The 18793-nt window shown below is 43.5% G+C and overlaps 1 protein-coding gene across 1 annotated transcript in view; it reads left to right on the top strand.

Moving 5' to 3' along the window:
- Positions 1-340: 340 nt before the first annotated feature.
- LOC126400848 (connector enhancer of kinase suppressor of ras 3-like) overlaps positions 341-18793 on the top strand; it is a 36755-nt gene continuing 18302 nt past the window's right edge. Inside the window, exons 1-2 of the mRNA XM_050061828.1 lie at positions 341-575; positions 17454-17617. Coding sequence (XP_049917785.1) covers positions 524-575; positions 17454-17617 — 216 coding nt within the window. The 5' untranslated portion in view covers positions 341-523. The remainder of the gene's footprint in view (positions 576-17453; positions 17618-18793) is intronic.

The following is an 18793-nucleotide window of genomic DNA, read 5'->3' as shown; positions in this document are numbered from 1 at the left end:
AGGAGACCTTGCTCTCAGTGGCCTTCCCTGTTTAAATAAAGTTTATAGTAATCATCACAATAAATATATTTAATAACATATAGAGTTATTTTGACAAAACAGGGGAGATGCACCATGGAAATTATTAGAGAATTAGTTTCAATAAGCATGTACAATTTAAAAATATATATATACGTAATTACTTGAATAAAATATTAATAAAACAATAGGTATTTCCAGTTCATATGTGTCTAGCATTTTCTAGGGCTTGCCTGATCGTGCCGAAGTTGTAATTTCCCCTGCATTCCCGGCAGCACCTGAACGCAGCACATATCCCAGACCGGGCAGTGAGGAGCAGTGGGGGATTTCAGTCCAGCCTCCGCTCACGCGTGTACAGAGTTGTTTAGTGGGTGAACACAAACAGACGAACAGCACCTACCTGTTGCGGAGAATGTGACAGCACTTTTTTTTTTAACTTACATTGTTGAACCTCGTCGCCAAACTTTGGCACATTTTTGTCACTGTAAATTGTGTTCAAGGAGCCATGGAGCCGATAACGAAGTGGACGCCGAAGCAAGTTGTCGACTGGATGAAAGGTGAGTCAGGGGTACTTCGTGTGTGACGTCAAATTAAACATATATTTTTGACAGAAATAATACCATATTTCCAACATTACTGCTGTTTAAAAGCTGCTGTGTCTCAACTCTGAGTCAGTCCTCGGTTATCTGGAGCTAGTTTCGTAGAAACTGCTCCTGTGTGACAACATACCTCCACCGAAGCTCCCAACAATGGGACTGCAATTTGTTTTACTCTCACTTACATGTCAGCAAGTTGAGCTATTTCACTTATGTTAGATATAATCTTTTAATTCCGCTGATAAAATGCTGCTGAAATGCCTGAACTGTGTTGTGTCACCTTACTGCTCCGAGTGACAGTCACAGGCTGACTTCAGCAACATTGTAGGTAAATAAATGTTTGAGTCAGTCACAAAAACACTGGTTTCTAAATGTTTCTATAACCTTATATGACAGAAATCCTGTTGTCAGTAAAACGTAAGACCTGAGCCTCAAGGTCTCTCATCTGAAACCAGTTTAATGAGCAGTGACACCAAACACAGTCCCTCACTTAATTGTACCTGTTTTTATTAATTGTGTAATACTGATGTGTAAGTATTTAATGATGATGTCATGTTTCAAATCACTGCCCTGGTGTCATAAACATGCTCCCTCTGAGGAAGTCAACATGATTAAAACTGCTTGTCACTTTGCTACCAGACCTCTGTTTTAGTGCTTTTTAGCCTCTGACACACCATAAAAATAACATACCTGTTCCAGGCGCTGAGGGGAATACTTGCTATGATAATGACATCAGCATGCTTTGATGCTGGGTTCAATCACGGCATTGGTATGTCTGGTGAGGGACACCAAATGGTATGTGAAGTATGGACGGAAATAGTCAGAGTGCTATTGTTCCAGACACATTCATAGTGAAGTGTGTGTGTTTGTATGTCCAGCTGCTTGTCTTTGCTTTACTCTCACTGTTTTTGGACACTACCCAAAGCAAATTATAGGTGATTTCCCTGTTAATCTCATAATAAATGTCTCAGGCTCTTTTATTATTATTTGGGGCTATGGCGGTGTTGTAGTGCTCATCTATAGTTGGGAGCTAAAGGGGATTGTGGAGGGGTTACTGTCAGTGTGTCCAGTGAAAAGAGCCCGGCCCGGCACGCATGGATGGAAGATTAGTTGTCTACACAGGCCCCATTGCTGTCAGTCAGGCTCCATTGCTGTCAGTCTCCTGCAAATCTGACTCAGCAGTTGTGTCTGTGGGTCTTAACCAGTGGATTTGCAACATGGTAGATGTGAACTAAGTGAAATGACAACAGACCATTCACAATCACGAACATGGGGTGTTGATCACAGCTAGGGCCGATTTTTATTTTACCAAGTGATGGGTTAATATTAGATTAGTCTCTCATTGTTAAACAAAGCTGTAAACTTTATCAAAAGTGGTCACTGTAGTGTTGTTTGTCCACTTGAGATAGAACGACGCAGATGATGCAGCCGTGCAAAGTCATCCCTGAAATTTAACTTTTCTCATTGTGGTCTTGCAAGGCTAAATAGCCATTTGCTTTGGTTAGAGGCGTTGTCAGTGGGTGTAGACTACAATTACTCTGCAAGAAATTGGATCTACCCTTAAGCAGTGGGAGCCACAAAACAAATAAAGCTCTTAACTAAAATCTTAAATACAGCGCTGCTTGTTGTCATCGTTTAAACCGCTCCACAGATCACTGATTGGTAGAGCTTCAACGATTGGATTAATGGATTAATCAATCAGCTGTCATCTATTAAATAATGGCCAGCTAATGTAATAATTGATTAATCTGTATGAGTGATAATTTTGAAAGAAAAAAAGTCAAAATGTTCTTCAGCTTTTTTTCTGGTTTCTTTTCTTTGGGTGGCTGACAAAACAAGACATTTGAGGATGTCATCTTGGGCACTGATCAGCGTTTTGTCACCATTTTCTGACATTTTATAGGACAAACAACTGATCAGTTACTTGAGAAAGTGATCACCAATGACAGTAATCATTAGTTGCAGCCCTACTGATTGGTCTGACAAGCCTCAATCAATGTTTTTAAGATTAACAGAAGATTTAACATAGAATTTACAAAAGGTAATTTGTCCTAAAGTTTGATAGACATCTGAAAAGTTTAAGTACCATCTAGCTCTCCTCTCTGTGTTCAACATCTTAGTGTCCAAGCACAGTAAAGTATGTGGCTAAGAGAGGGCCAGAAGTTGCCAACAGTGTTCATGGAAACGAAAAGAGCTTGTCTTGTCCTCACTGACCGCAGCACAATACACAGCCACAACATAGCATGTAATGTTGTTTGACTGCACAACTTGTTTAAGCCCTTTATACCTAAGGCAAGCAGCATCACACCTTCGTAAAACCCAAGATGAGAGCAGGGTCATGGCCTCCTGTTGACCTGCTAACACCAATCGCAAACACGGGTGTTTCCAGACTTGTCATGCCTGTGTGAAAGAAGTCAAATTAAACTCAGAGACTCTGCTGCATGAAGACATTTGCTCTGCTCTGCCTCAGGTTGTTTTCCTCGGTGGGACAGGGACTGTTTTGTGTGTTGAAGCTGTTGTTAATCACTTGCATTGTTCAAGGAGATCAAGCAGTGGTTAGTGGATGTTTATTGCCAGTGAAAGGACGTTAGGTTCTTTCATTTTAAACACTGTTGTTTTCTGTTTGGGGACTGGAGATGCCCCGCAGCACATTTCCTTCACCACAAGCTCTGATCTTCCAGCTGGACGTGTGGTGTCGTGTGATAGGTATTCCATATGTCATGTGTGGGACTGCTTACCCTGGGGGAAATATGCTCTCTTTTAATGACAGTGTTGATGTCACAGCAGTGTGTTTTTAAAACTAGTATGTTAATCACATTTTGTGTTTGCGTGACACTGAGAATTAAATTATGGTTAGAGTTCATTCAGTCATATTTATACAGTGACCCACATACACATGTACACTTGGTCAAAATTTGAAGTCATATGATGCTAGTCATTTTCCAAATATAGTCTTGAATCCACATTCTTCAGCTGAGAACGCCTGGCACCGTTGCGGGAATGTTTAGCCCCAGCTCAGCCGAATAGTTTCTCATTTACTAAACACACTTAAGAGTTTTTTCCTCCCCACTCGTCCACTGTGTAGTTACTGGTAGTAAGACTGCCAAGTTTTAACAAGGCATCCCAAACATGCAAACCTGCACAACTACTGGCTCACTAAGTGGCCCTTCTTCCGTTCTTAAACAAGTTCAGACTATACAGTTCAATACAGTACACACTGGATATCTTCCAGCATTCTCTATACTTAAATACTGGCTCATCAGATTTCAAAGCCTTGTATGTAGACATGGATTAGGCATGTCAGTTTTAGTGATAGGTTTATTTTAAGCAAGGTGTCATCATAAAAGCTGCTGATCTAGTGGCCCACATCTGTCTCACACCCCTTTCAGACCTAACAGCCCCGTCTGGCACACATCTATACACGGCCTGGCTCTAGTAGCTTATCAGTAATCTGTATGAAGCTACATTCGCAGATGTGTGTGAACGTGACCCGTAACCATAAGTCGGATATGAATGGTCAGATGTAGGTTGAGCACGTGCTCCTCCCCACGTCATACACACGTTTGTCTGATGTCATGTGGATGGAAACATGAGAGTAGTAGCGAAGGTGTGTGTGGCTGCCTCTCAGATAGCACCCAAGTGTCAAGGAGGCAATTAGCTTGTCAGAGAGGTGGCAAACATGTGCTGAATGTGCTTTTGTCTTTGACCAAGTGTGTGTTTGGAAAAATAACAGCATTGTGTCTGAGTCCGCACATGCTAAATGATTCCACTGATGGGTACCCTCATCAGCCTTATCTGTAGAGATGATAGAGAGGTGTGGGCAATAATGGCCTGTGATCCTTATCTGGCTAAAAGACAGACTTCCTAAACTGGAGTGTGAACAGACATTGTGCAGACGCCTCACCCTTATTAAGGCATCCTCTGCCTCTGTTTTAGTGCTGGCGCTATCGGACAAGTGGAGTTCTATGTTTGGATAGCCTCCACAGGCATCATTAATCCGTTTTAGCAACCCTTTCACTGTAGGCTGCGTGTATATGCATCAAGGAGGACAGGTGTTAAATTAATCTAAACATAGGCTTTAAGAACAGCGGAAGTCTGCATGCCCTTTCTGGTGGCCTCACGTTATGGGGGAGTAGCAAATTGAAATATTCAATTGAAAGTCAATCTTCCTTTGACATCGCTTAGTTAAATCTCCCGTCTTTGTCTTTTACCAGTTTCCAGTCATCCAGCCATTCAGCTTCTAAAATCGACCCATTGTGCTCCATTGATGGGCAGATAACCATGTTACCTTTCCATAGAGAATGGCCTTTAGAGTTCAGGGGAAGTGCTGTAAGAGGATTCCCCCTGGGGAGAGGTGGCTGAAAGGGATTGCTGTGGTTTCATTACCGCCGGCTCCTCCGCGGCCTGCTTCTCACACGGCCTGTTGTCCCAGCTATATAGCCTCAGGAGCTCAAACATATGGGGACTTCTAGAGAAATCATTAATTGTTAATGTCACTGTTCTAATCTAGCGATGAGCACACAAAGACAAAGCAAAAGTCTTCTTCTTATAGTGCTTCAAGTCAGCACCCAGTAATGATCCCTCATGTGTGCAGCACTTTAATAGAGGTGTTGATTTTTATCAGGAAGCCAGAATCAGTTTGCATTTGCATGTAAATCCAACGGTCCTTCTCCCAGTGCCAGGAGAGGAGACCAAGTGTCACCTTGTATGTCTGCCAGGCTGGGTTAGACCAGTTTGCTTTTCATTCAAATCTAAAATGTGCATTGCAAATCTCCCAGATGATCTCAGCTTAGCAGGACCTGCAAGCTATTTGGCCCTGCTCTTCCCTAAGAGCATTGGCCGGTGAAGTGCCATGCTTAAGCCATGGGAATAAAAGCTCCAACCTGAGGTGGCACAGCGGGTGCAAGTGCAAATACGGGTGACATGCTGACTGAGCTCTCGTGCAGAGATGTCAAGTGCGTGCGCCTGCCCACGCTCACTGGTTCGTTGCGTGTCATGATTGTGCCTAAAGGCTTACCTTCACAGTTATGTGATTTAATTTCTTTAAAAGATATATTTAATTTGTTCCCATACCAGACCTGTGCTTGTATGGTGATTTAAACTCGTGCAGAGAAGGAAAAGGAAGTGCATGGCTGTGTTGGTATTGCTATCAAAGCACTGCTAATGCAGTTATGCTCAAATAACCACAGAACACGGGAGGAATGCAGTCAACTGCTGTGTTTTTTCCCTACCAAACCAAACCAGCAGCTCTGCGAATGAGCAATCAAAACAGGTCACACATGTCCTTTGTTGCATTTGGGGCCACCAGTTGCTTTTAACGGATTTAAAACGCCGTCAAGTTGATGGTCCCCCTCACTGACCAAATACACACAAAGCTCTTTCATCCAGCCACCAGCTTACACTGTAATGGAGTGTAATGTCATTATGATTATGAAGTGATCTGTAGTTTTATGAACTGATACCCACTTTTGGGTTTAGCCGGGCACTTGGGTGGATGCCAGATCAGAGCTTGTTCAGAACGTGTCCAGACTTGTCCATATTTTCCCGGTCCTCAGCAGAGACTGAATTCCTGTCTAGTTATTCACACACTTTAAAATTGCCTTCCTTGTAGGAAATCCAATCTTATGGTTAAACTTTAAGAGAATCTACTTGCATTCCAGTGTTTATATCTATCTGCATTATATAATCACGTTGGTATGCAATTAGGATAGAATAGAGGAGTTATTGTTTGTAGGTCCCTATGCTTGTGTTTTCACGTGCTGTGACGTGTCTCTGAGTCTGTCAACTGTCTTGTTTACTTGTTACATTAGAGAGTGCTGATAGAAAAGGCAGCTGTAATGGGTTAGTCTGTGTTTTTATACCATTGATGGTGCATTAATGAGCCCTGAGGCCCACTGTCAGCATGGCTCCATGGCACCCTGAATAGATGAAAGTGTTGTTTTTAACTACAAGACTAAAAAACACCTGGATGATTAAAGGAAAGCCCCAAACTTTCTTTGTGGTTATTTTTATGTGTGGTTTTCCGTGTAGCTCTACAGCACACAAAGGCACATATTACCCTATTATGGAAAGGTCATAAAGCTGATAAGAGGGCACAACTGTGTCAAGCTTCTGTTTTCATTTTGTTATGGGTAAAAGTCACCAAGGGAATCCACAGAAAATTCTTCGAATGAATAGCAATGAAGTCATTCATAGCCTTTCCAGAGCACCTCTTTCACTCTTTGTCCATCTTCCTCTGGACTTCCCCATAACGTATCACTCTTTGAGAAAAATACCATATGTTGTTTATTCCTGTTTTCTCTCCCAACATGCAAAGGAGCGAGGTAACCTATCAGAATTCAGGTCAGCTGTGACGGATCCACCCTGACATGCTTTGTCAAACTGGATTGTGAAATCTCTCAACGTAAAGAACTTAAAATCATCTGTGTTTTTGCCCGAGGCTGGAACTTAATGTCATATCTGGGCTCATCTCGACTGAAGGCTGAACGTTAGAAAGTTTCAAACAAAACAATTTGTTCCCTTGATCTCGGTTCAGTAGGTTGTACAAAGGATATTAGAGCAAAATGTGGGTTTTGAATTTGTTTAAGCAGGGAGTGGTGGCTCCTCTTTGAGAAAATTCTGGATCTGATGAAACAATGCATGGAGATTCTGTTGATCTTTCCTTTTGTTTCCACTGGCGCAGACACCTGGGAAAAGCCTCTCACCTGCCCTTCATGTCTGTTCGCATGAGGCAACCTTTCCAGTCAACAGCACTTTCATCAGTTACGGGAACAGGACTGTCCCTTTCTTAACATGTCATGGTTGTGAGGGAGACCCACAACAGGTGCCAGCATGAGCACAAACAAACCTCACCTGGAAATGGGCGGAGTGTGTTTTTGTGGTGAGAGAGATCAGCGTGTGTGTGGGTGTGTGTGTTCGGGAAGAATCCATCATTGGTTTGCAGCATTAAAGCAAAATGTAGGGACACATCTTTAAACACCAAAGTCAGAGACTCAGTAGAGTAACCACAGCACAACATGCAGTGTGTGAATGTGTGTCTGAATGGCTGCGTCACAGGCGCCCTGTCCCGGCCTGTGTGTAACACGCCGTCGCTCATCACTACCTTTCATTTAAGATGACTCACCCTCCTCCAACCGCCCCCCTTGCAGCAGGGAGAACGGGATCAGCTGCCCACGGCCTGTGGGCTGCCTAGTGATGTCTTACATTACATAATTCATTCAAGTGCTCATTATGTTTACTCCTCTCTGTCGTATTAAGAGAAATGAGTCATTGAGAATTTTTCGTGGGAAAGCTGATTTTTGTTGATTTGTGTTTTGAATAGAGTGTATGTGTCATTTTGTTAGGCATGTGTGTGTTAGCTGTTTTTATTGGTCTAGAGGATAGATGGGCTAATGATGCTCTCAATCTTTCTGACCCCAGTCTCCTCCTTCCCTGACCTGGACACAAGCCAGCTATAAATCCTTGGATTGTGGTCACATTCTCCTCTCCCTCTCTCCAATTCAGCCTCCTCCAGCTTCCTCAAACCTCTGTTCCCCCAATCTCTTCCCACTTCCCCTGTCACTATAGTAACCTTAATTTTATTTACATCTCCAGCCAATGCTCCAGCTCTTTGTTGGCAACCATTGTGGCTGAGGGGGTGACCACCAGCAGCCCTTTGCGTTGCCACTGCAAAGTGCTCTTGCTGGGTTTAGTCTGGGTAGGAAGCAGGCAGGCTCAGATTTGCGTGTAAACAGACCAAGCCGAGGAACGGACTTCCACTGTGCCAGGGTCAGAGATGGACCCGCTGTCGGTTTTGATCGAGTAAATCCTCTGCTTGGCTTGGCAGTGGGATCTTTCTTTCGACTTTTTCAGCCAGGCTTTTTAACAAGATTTGAGGGGGGATTTACCCTCCGGGAGATTTATGGCAATTAGCAGGCTCTTATCCAAAGATGCTTATGCGTATCCACATTAGGAATGGCGCAAGTACTACACTCAACCATTTGAACCAGGGGCGACATGAAGCTTTCTTTAGTTTAATTACCAGCTTGCTTCTGTCTGTCAAATCTTTAAGTTTCATAAGAGCCAAAAAAACATTATTATACAACATAATGGCACAATGGATGCAAAGTTTGGCTCTGCAAGAAAGTATGCCCACATGCAGGGTTAGTGCTAGCACACTATTCCCATGGCAAACTAAATGAGTGGGGCGCATTTCCTCCCCCAAACCTTGTTCATCTTAATTGTGGTTTCCATAGGCAGCTATTATGGTGCTGGTAAATTGCTCTGTAATCAGGGTGTAGGGCCACCCTGATCATACACCATACATGTGATGGATGAAAGCGCTAAACAAAGTTCCCCTTTTTTTCCTATGACCTGTTTGTGTTTCGTTGGCTATGACTTTGAACTCAGGGTTAAGTTCGATGGGGGATGTCGCCTCTTAAAAGTGTTCATTTTCTTTTTTTGACTTTCCTTTTCTTTTTCTGTCTCTGCCTTTGTTCTCCACTTTTTGCCCTTTTCCCTCCAACTCTGTCTCTTTGTAAAGAACGACAGTCTTTAATCATAGTTTTGTTTCAGGGGAATGATGTATATGTTGTAGCAAAGTCAGTGTTTTCTGTTATGCAACATTTCAGTTGTGACTCTCAGGCCGTACAGAGTGAGGGTCCTTATTGCTTCTGATTTAACACCTATTGTGATTAAAACGGGAAAAAAACTAGACCATTCCCAAATTCCGAAAGTGACAGTCTCCATTGTATTGTGCACTTTCAAGACACAAAGACTATGACTATCTTGGGATACTTGTCAACAGGCGGAACCGCAACAATATGAACGTTGGAGGGGCCAGGAAAGACGAAAGATTGTGGTGGGTGGAGAAGCAGGACCAGGACTGAGAGGAGAAGGAGGGGGGTGTTTGAGACATTTTTTGAGGTCTTTGTTGCTTTCTTTAGTGGGTGTTTATGCTAGTGGTAACGAGCTGCAGCGTGGCCTGCCGGGCGGCCGACTGGCTGGAGAGTGATGGGTGTTGACGTTGGCCTGAGAGGTTATTGCTCCAACCCCTGCCCCTGTCCTACAATTAGGTGTTGGTTCACTTACCTGCACACAGTGTCACTGACACTGACTCATGTCTTATTCAAGAAAGATAGACTGTTTACATTGCAGCTTTACAAATCTGTCCTTGAATATCCCTGTGCTGGTGTACCCATGAATGAATTAAATATCTGTCTGTGTTTACCACCAGTTATAAATATACAAGCCACAGCAACACAAAGACAATACATTGGGAGATTTTACTGCAGACATTTTGGCAAGACATAGCAGCAGAAGCGCAGGTGTGGTGAATATTCTTAATCAGGGCTGCATTATAGTCAGGTGTTAACTTCCATGACCCTGGTATTGTGCATGCTGGCTCATTGGCATAGCTTAATGAATCACCTTAATGGAACAGAGACATTATTAAAGGAATAGCTAGCATAGCTGAGCACAAAGACTGGAAACGGTGAAACAACTAGCCTTACTTCGTTACCAAAATCCCCCTACCAGCACCTCTAAAGCTCACCAGTTAACTCATCTCATTAACATATCTCATTTTGTTTATTAACTACAGAATACAAAGTGCAAAACTGACAATTTAGGTTACGTATCAGACTATTTCTAGGCAACACCCAGTTACTTCTTTTCCTGATATCAGACAGAAAAGTCAACTACACTCCTTTTCCATCTGAAGTCTGACTTTGCATTCCAATCCCACAATTTCCGTGGAGGAGTGGGATTGGATTTTCCCTAACTAACAACTAGAGACCAATGTAGCCATCTGAATGCAACATCATTTTAAGTCCACACTCATGCATAGTCATGGCAACATACTTGTTATGTCAGAGTTTTAAGAGTGGACCGGAGCAAACTTTCAATGTTGGGCGATATTGTGAAGACATGGCGATTTAGAACAGCACTGATAGCCACGTCTTTCTTGTCTATAGTGCTCGCCATTGTTGTTCTTTTCCTAATTAGTTCCGGCGCAACATTTGTCAATGCTTGACAACGGCGTAAGTCCCGCCTGCAGCGCTGATTGGCGAAATGTTAATCCCACACAGCGCTCATCTGATTGTTTTATGTTTGAACAGAGAAACTTCTGTTTTAGGTACAATGCCAGACAACTTGGTGGTGTGGGCAGATTTCAAGGTCTAGACCTAGGCAAGTAACTTCCTAGAGTCTCGCTGGTTGCTGAGACAGGAAATACAATTCTGAATCAATCTGACAGAGCCAGGCTAGCTGTATCCCCCTTTTTCAAGTCTTTGTGGTAGGGAAAGCTAACCGGCTTCTGGCTACAGTCTTATTTAATGGACAGACATGAAAGTGTCATCAATCTTGTTAACTAACTCTGCCAGACTGCAAATATGCCTATTTAGCAAAATGTAGGACTTTAAAATTATTAATTGCACCCATGCTTTTTCTACCATGACAAGATTTCACCTGTATCAGATTGGTTTCCATTGCAATGGAAACCAATCTGATACAGGTGAACATGTTTACATGGGTCATTATCCTGGGTAATACTGCAATTTATTATCTAGGTTTCCCCTCTATCAGGATGTAAGCTCTCTGTGTTATTAATATATGTGCTGCTAACCTACTGAAGAATCCTAAATTTTAAGGGAATGTCAGCCTGCAAGGAGGCATGGCCCTGTGTGGAAGAACTGCATGTTAAACTTAACTTTAATGAACAGTGGTAAAAGAGGACAGCCCACATGTTTGATGCTGAGAAGTCTGACAGGGAAATGTAAATTATGTTTCTGGTCGCAAACTCAGTGACCCAGACAACCAGTTTTTCAGTTATTTTTCCACGCCCTGAGCTTAAGCAACAACTATTTTGGGTGATGCAGGTTAGCAAAGACAGTAATGTGCCTGCAGCAGTCTGTTTTATCTGTCTCTCTCACTCTGTCTTGTTTTTCCTCTACCCTGTGATCTGTTTAGAACCATCATGTATCATGTCACGTGACATGCTCTGATCTGCTTCACCTGCAGACGTCACCTCTCACCTTGCTTCAATCAATATCAACCAAGCTGTTCATACCCCCTCCAATACCCCCTAAACTTGAAATCTGAAAGGTTACCAGCAATGTGAGGTTGTTTGCTGCTAGAGATGAGGATTAACTGAGCCCAGAGGCTGGCACTCATAGTTGCTGATGTGCTTCAACCACGACAGCCCGCGAACCTTGACCCCCTTTTCTCTCATCAGTCATCGTCCATCACCCCGTAAGAGACAGAGCTGCTTTTGTCTGCCTGTGCAGGGACTAACAGCTCAGCTGCTTTTTTCCTCACTTAGAAAGCCCACTCGGGACACGTCACTGCCATTTTGTAGTCTGTTTTTAAGATTAGGGTACATGATGTGAAACACTCTTTGTTAGCTGGAGGAAGCAATGATAAGATTAAAACATGGGTGGCACAGGGTCGCAACCAGTTGAGCTGTCAGAGATATTTATTCTCAGTATCCAAAGCTATCTCCTGTTCAGTTTCACTTGATGCAGGAATATCTTGGAAATAACTGCCAATATCATGAAACACATATATAATAATGCGCGACTGTTCCACTATCAGAAAAACAACTGATTCAAAGCAATCATGAAACAAGACGTTTCGCACCTGAACTGAATCTTTCAGGAGAGAAGAGTCTCATAGAAAGCTGTAATGTTCTATACTGTTCTCAGATGAGGACACAACATGCTTGATGGAGAGATGTAGAGCACCATTGTGTAACTCCTATCCCCAGTTCCCATTGGAAGAGCCAGTCCAGTGTGTGTGTACAGGCTTTGTTGCCCTGTGAAGTCATGCATTAGAGGATAGCTTAGCAGTCGCCGAGAGGAGCTTTTTCTTTCTTTCTAATTACAGCACGGCCTGGTCCAGCCAGGGACCATTGTGCCAGGGCGCTGTGAATTCCCACAATGGAGCTGCTCAGCGGAGAACAATGAGTCAAATTCCTGACCGTTCCCCGCAGGTTCAGAGGCCAGGCTGACAAATAAAGACAGCAGAGTTACAGTGGCTTTGCTATTCTACACCCAGTAGCTTTCCCACTGGCCACCCCAGTGGGGATATTGGTTTGTGTTTGTGTGTGTGTTTGTGTGTGTGTGTGTGTCCCTGTTTATGTGTGTGCGTCACAGGGTGGCTACAGCTCCCGCTGGGAGCACAGGGAGGGGTTGAAAGATGGGGGAGGTGAAGAGGAGGGAGCTTGTTCTTTCTGTAGGAGGTGAAAGACTCTTCGCGCTTTTCTAGTGTAATAGAACCCCTGAGAACGAAAAGTTGGCAACCTAAAGCCGCATTGAAGGCATTGTTGATCAGAATTGATCATAGATCAGACAGAGCGCTGAACTTGTGTAAGATTTCATGTACAAACCTGTTCTAATTACTTTTTCAACATAGAAACACGAGTCTCGGGCTTGGCCACATTAAACACAATCTGCCGTTTTTATGCGTCTGTACAGATGGGAAATGTTGAGATTGCGACAGGAATAGCCCAGCCATTTGCAAGCGGAAGGGTTCTGTTGTTTACATTGCCAGAAATGTCTTCTTACACAGCCTTTAAGTAGGCTGCAGAGCTTGAAGGCCTCCAACAGGGCCTGGCTGCACTTGTTGCATCCAGACTGGAATATCAGGGTTGTTGCTTTCCCAGCTGTCCAAAAATACGCCTGCGTGTGTGTGTGTGCGTACTAGCATGCGTCTATACACTGAATCTGTTGTGTTAGTAACCTGTTCTACACGTAATCATTGTTTACTGAATGGGAGATGGTGGGTGGTAAGAGCACACTGAACAGCAGATGCCGTACTGAGACACACATGCTGGCATTTACCACTCACCTCCTTCTCTGTGTTTATTGGGCACAGACTTTGACAGATTTCATTCAGACGCCCTCTTTTTCCTCATGCAGGGAAGGTCTTTTTTAGCCATATGTGAAAACTGGAACTATATTAAAATGCTTAACTTCTATCAGTTTGTCATGCACAGTGAAACTGTCAGGTGGTTCTTAATACAATTTTCATTAATTGATTTCTTGTTCCAACTATAAAATGTCAAAACAGTCCAAATGCTCCATCATTCCCTATATCCTAAGGTGATGTTGGCCCTGACACACCAAGCCAATGGTTGGCTGTTGGTCAATGTCAGGCCATTGGTGAGTGTTTTTCTCCCCAGTTATTGCAGTGTGTCCCGCACCAATGGCACTAGTCGACCCTTGTCAGCTCTTTTTCAGCTGATTCAGCATGTTGAATTGAGTTGGAGATGGCAGAACCTGTTGGTGAATGTAATCACTCTGATTGGCAGTTCAGCTGCAGTGCACACGAAGAGAAACAAAAGCAAGTAAAGCACATAAACACATGGGTTTTTTTTTTGCTAGCCCACAGTTAATATCTTTTGTGCTTTCATCATCAGGTTGTGTTGTCATTGAGCTAACTGGCTTACTAGCATCTTGAATTCGTCCTATCGGTCTTGTGGTTTCCCTTTTTGAATGACCAAAACAGACTACAACTGCCTGCTGGTATGGGAAGTTATTTCCTCTCATGCAGGCACAGAACATACATGCTAGTTGGCAGTTGGCTGTAGTCTTTGTGGTGTGTCCAAGTCCAACCTTGGCTGAGACACAGGCAGTGTGCGGCGATGCAACAATTGCTTTCGCCGCCACTAGTTCTTTGATGTTGGTTTTGCGTGTCTGGGCCTTAACAGTCCATAATACAAAGATGTACAGTGAAATAAACTAGGGAAAACACAGCAAATGCTCCCATTGGAGAAGCTGGAATAAGGTATAATTCACTGTTTATTGGAACATTACAGGACGATGCTTTCATGTGTGCTATTGTTAGTATAACTAGTCATGACATTTCAGTACTCTTTGAATCAACTTGTAATCACAGTGAAATTTGGAGGGCACTGGATGTTTGTCCAGCTATCGGGCGATGCGATGCATCTGACGTTGGTGCTTTGTGTCACACCCACTTACTCTGGTTTGAGAACATTTGCCAAGTGGTTCACAGAGGCCATAAAAGTCCTCCAAAGCGTTTCATCCTGCGCAGGCTTTTGTAGAGCATTCACACAGTCCTCCCTTGTGCCTCCCCCTTTGCTCAATTCACAATAACATGACACTCTATCTTCTTTACTGGTTACTCTACCTTTAATGAAAATTGATAGTCTCGCACACACATGCACACCCCAGCTGCCATTGATCCAGGCCCAATAAATGTTTTATAAGCCCAACTGTAAGGACACCCCTCTTTTATTCACAAGGTGTCAATAGTTGAGTCCACAGGGAAAGATTGCAGTGCTACCTTCCTCTTAGGGCCCCTGAATTCAGTGGCAGAGTAATATATTTTCTTTGTAGCACACATTCACCCTTATCCTCAATCACTGGCGACACACAAGTGGTGGGTCTCCTCCTCTAATGAACGTAAACGCACTTACAATTGTTCCAATTCAAAGCTAATGTAGATCAGTTTGGACCCAGGAGTGACCTGGAATTTCTAGACTCTCTGAGGTCATACTTCTAGGATCAGGAATAGGATGTGTGGGAAGGAAAACACTTGCCAATGAATGGATGAAAGTGAGTGGCCTCACATTTATCAATTAGCAGGTGCAGATTCATTCCTCCCACATTTTCTTTCCAGACTGTTTTCCCATATCTAGTCCGTCTGTGTGGGTTTTATAGAACAAGCGAGCTAAAAAAAAAAAAACACAGTGTAAGCCTCAGCCAGTCTTATTGTAAGCTGAACCACAAGTTCCCCTTCAGTCCTTTCTTCTGGTTGGTGAGGAGGGTGGCACCAGTCCACAGGAAATGCCTTTTTAACACAGCAGGAAGGAGAAAGGTTGCCCTCTCTGAGCCTGAGTCTTTGTTTTTGTCTGATGGCATTAAGAGACCGGCCCAGTGTTTGTGTTCGGCTTGTGATTGTGCTGTTGTGGGTTCAGGCCAGTACTCAGTCCCTCAAAGTCTTACAATGTGAAGCGGATTTCCTCGCTGTTGGCCAGTCAAGGGTTAAGCTCAAAATTCTCTGAAGTCTTCTGAATTAGCATGCCAAGGAATGAGAAAAATCCAATGAGCCTAACTGGACTTGACTTGTGTGGCGGCTAATGGTTAACAAGGCATGATGGAATTTCCCTTTGATTCAGTAGAGGTGAGTTGAGCTCTCACAGATATTTTCTCAAGGATTGAAAACGCTGTCATAACTGAACTTTGATGCCATAATGGAATTTTAATGGCCTTGAAGGAAATCCTCTGTAGGTAGTGTGAGCCCAAGGGGCTCCACATTGCAGCATATCCCAATGTGTGGTGGTACTGTGATGTCAATTTCTACAATAAATGTGTCTCAAAGGGCTGCAGTACCAGAAAGTCAGGGAATCATAATGCAAGTAACTTGGCTGCTGTTCTTTATTTGTTTTGCTTTATTAGCACCGTACTGACGTCTGTTCATCCTAGGGCTGTAACCGAATCAGAATTTTAAGATTTGGATAACATTTAGGTGTACATACCAAGATTCAACTATTCGCTCCCTGTTTTTAGCATGCACTGCATGTATAACAGTGCCTCTTTTAGGAAGATGGTCCTGCCTACTTCAAACCAGTAAGGAGAGAACATAGAGCATAAAAGAAACAAAAATCTCTAACATAAAATAATCAATACTGTACTAACTTTGGCAAAAAAAACATGTTTGTTTTTAGGTTGAACATGTACGTGCGCTGATACATGTAACATGTTGAAGCAGTATGTACAGTGTGTACTCTTTATGTATCCTGATGCTCTGATATTTGCAATCTAATCTTGTTTGGTTAGCATTTCACTACCACGATCCACACACACACTCACACATATACAGTATCACCTGCTTTGCATACTCTGTGCAACACATGTACAGACAGAGTGTCACAGAGGCATGAAGACATGAGGTGCCAATCACAAAAATGGCTCAGTGACCACAGAACACACCCTGTAGGTCTTCACTCATATCTACACGCCCTACATTTTATATGGATGCAGTTATCAACTGTTGAGTTACACGTTCCTTTAAGAGTAAAGCTTTTTATGACTTGAATATCAAACTGAAATCGGATCGGCCAGACCCTCACACTGAAGAGTATTACTTGTGAGGGAGAGTGTGAGGCACGGTTAGAGGGAGTCGAGTGTGTCTTTCAGCTGACAGGTCTTTTAGAAAACGGGGCACAGGGCCATGTATCTGCAGCTGCCCCCTCTCTGTGCGCTCTTTGATGGGGAGAAAGACGGCGTTTACTTCTACACCCACAGCTACACAAACACACAAAGGCTTGTTTTTAAACTATCTGGTCTTAACACCACTTAAAGATCCGCTGAGCGACACATTGCGTGCATAGGGAGGGTGTGTTTATGAGTTTGTTTCTCGTGAATATTACTTATTCTACAGAATCAGAAAAGCCTACATCACACATGTGTGAGTTACATCCTGGTATGACCAGAGCAGTTGGTAGTGTAACGGTCACTCATTTGTTATTGTTGCTCTAAATAGTAGCAAGGGGACGCCCCTGACACTGGCCCGTTTATTGAAACACACACACACCCATACACTCACAAATATAGCCTTCCATTGTTTAACCAGCCCAACAGACTTAAAGGTCTCAACTGTTACTCTGTTAATGGTGTGTTTGTCTAGCAAAGATAGCAGTCCCACCTGTTTTTAGGGCACATGCTAATAAAGATACAGTAGTTCGGCTGAATTCTATTTTTGGTTTTCCATTGGGGCATAAAGATCTTGAAAATGACAGTTTAACTGAACCTTTCTGAAGTAGCAGACTGTTGTGTATTTTCAATGTTTGTCTAATGAGTCCCTCTGTTTGCTTTGTTCATCTTCTGTGTCCAGGTCTGGACGACAGCCTGCAACAATATGTGAGCAACTTTGAGCGGGAGAAGATCAGTGGGGAGCAGCTACTGAAGATCACACATCAAGACCTGGAGGAGCTTGGCGTGGCCAGGATTGGACACCAGGAACTGGTGCTGGAGGCTGTCGATTTACTCTGTGCTCTGGTCAGTCGATCTCTGTTACCAGTGTGTGTGTATGTGTGTGTGTGGCTAATGTGATGTGTATCTAGATACAGTGCATGACCGTGGGATGGAACTGTATCTTCAGGAAGGATTTGCTACAAAGCAGGGGCTCTCTTTTGGTCACTGTCCCTCCCCCCCTCGCTCTCAGTGTTCACATTCACTAAAACCCAGCCTGTAGTTTCTGGTTCGGCAGCTAAAGGACCCAGCGATGCAGAAAGGCTCTTCATTTCTCACACAGCTCAGCGGGGTGCAAAGGCACAACAACACACGAAGCAAGCCCGAGGACATTGGGGAACAGCAGTGTCACTCAAGAGGAGGAGAGATGGATCTAAGTGGCCTTGGGCACGATTTGGCAGTTAGACACTTGGAGGTTACTAGAGGCAGTTAATGGTAATCACGCAGCGACAATTAACAGTTTGATCTGTTCAATAGATAAGACCTCTCTCCCCATTCTCCTTTAAATCTTTAGTCTTCTTCACTCACAAAATACATACACACACAAGGAACTTCTCTCTTAAACAAACAGAAATGTCAGGCAAGTCATTCTTACTGCCGCAACCATTGACTCACCTGAGCCATCTTTCTTGGTTCATTTATAGCTCCCCCCGTTTGGCTCCTCTTAGTCACTCTGGGAGCGAACCAGCTGCCCCTTTGTCAATCATCGTAGCTTCCAGAAGCACTGCCAGCAAAAATATATCTGCATACAACCAGTGAGCACGAAAAGAGTGATGAAAAGCCTCCATGCTCCAACTGAAAGAGAACCAGGTTTCCAGCAGATGGGATCGATTTGGAGTTTTATCACTTCCTGTGCCATAAACGTCCCAGATTGTGGTCCCTGTGTTTTGATCAGTGTCAGCATTTCTGCCTTTATACTCTCTTAAAACGCTTTACATTAATCGTTTGGGGCATGGTTATTTTTACCCTGCAGAAACAAAAAAGTTCAAACTCCTCTCTCCTACATGAGGTGACATTTTGCATCAATGCCGATCTGAAAGCTGTGGGTCAGATGGCTGAAGATTGATGCATTTTATGATTCTAAAAGATGTGATTTCTTTATCAGTCATCTGCCACCTCAGCACACTGAAGCTGTGCGTGTCGCCTGTGTGAAGCAAGCACATGTGCGATTTAGTGTGCGGTTAGAAAACAACTGTCGTCATT

The sequence above is a fragment of the Epinephelus moara genome, chromosome 14 (genome assembly GCF_006386435.1).
Source record: "Epinephelus moara isolate mb chromosome 14, YSFRI_EMoa_1.0, whole genome shotgun sequence".
NCBI classification, from domain to species: Eukaryota; Metazoa; Chordata; class Actinopteri; order Perciformes; family Serranidae; genus Epinephelus; species Epinephelus moara.
This window is presented reverse-complemented; position numbering and strand designations above follow the sequence as displayed.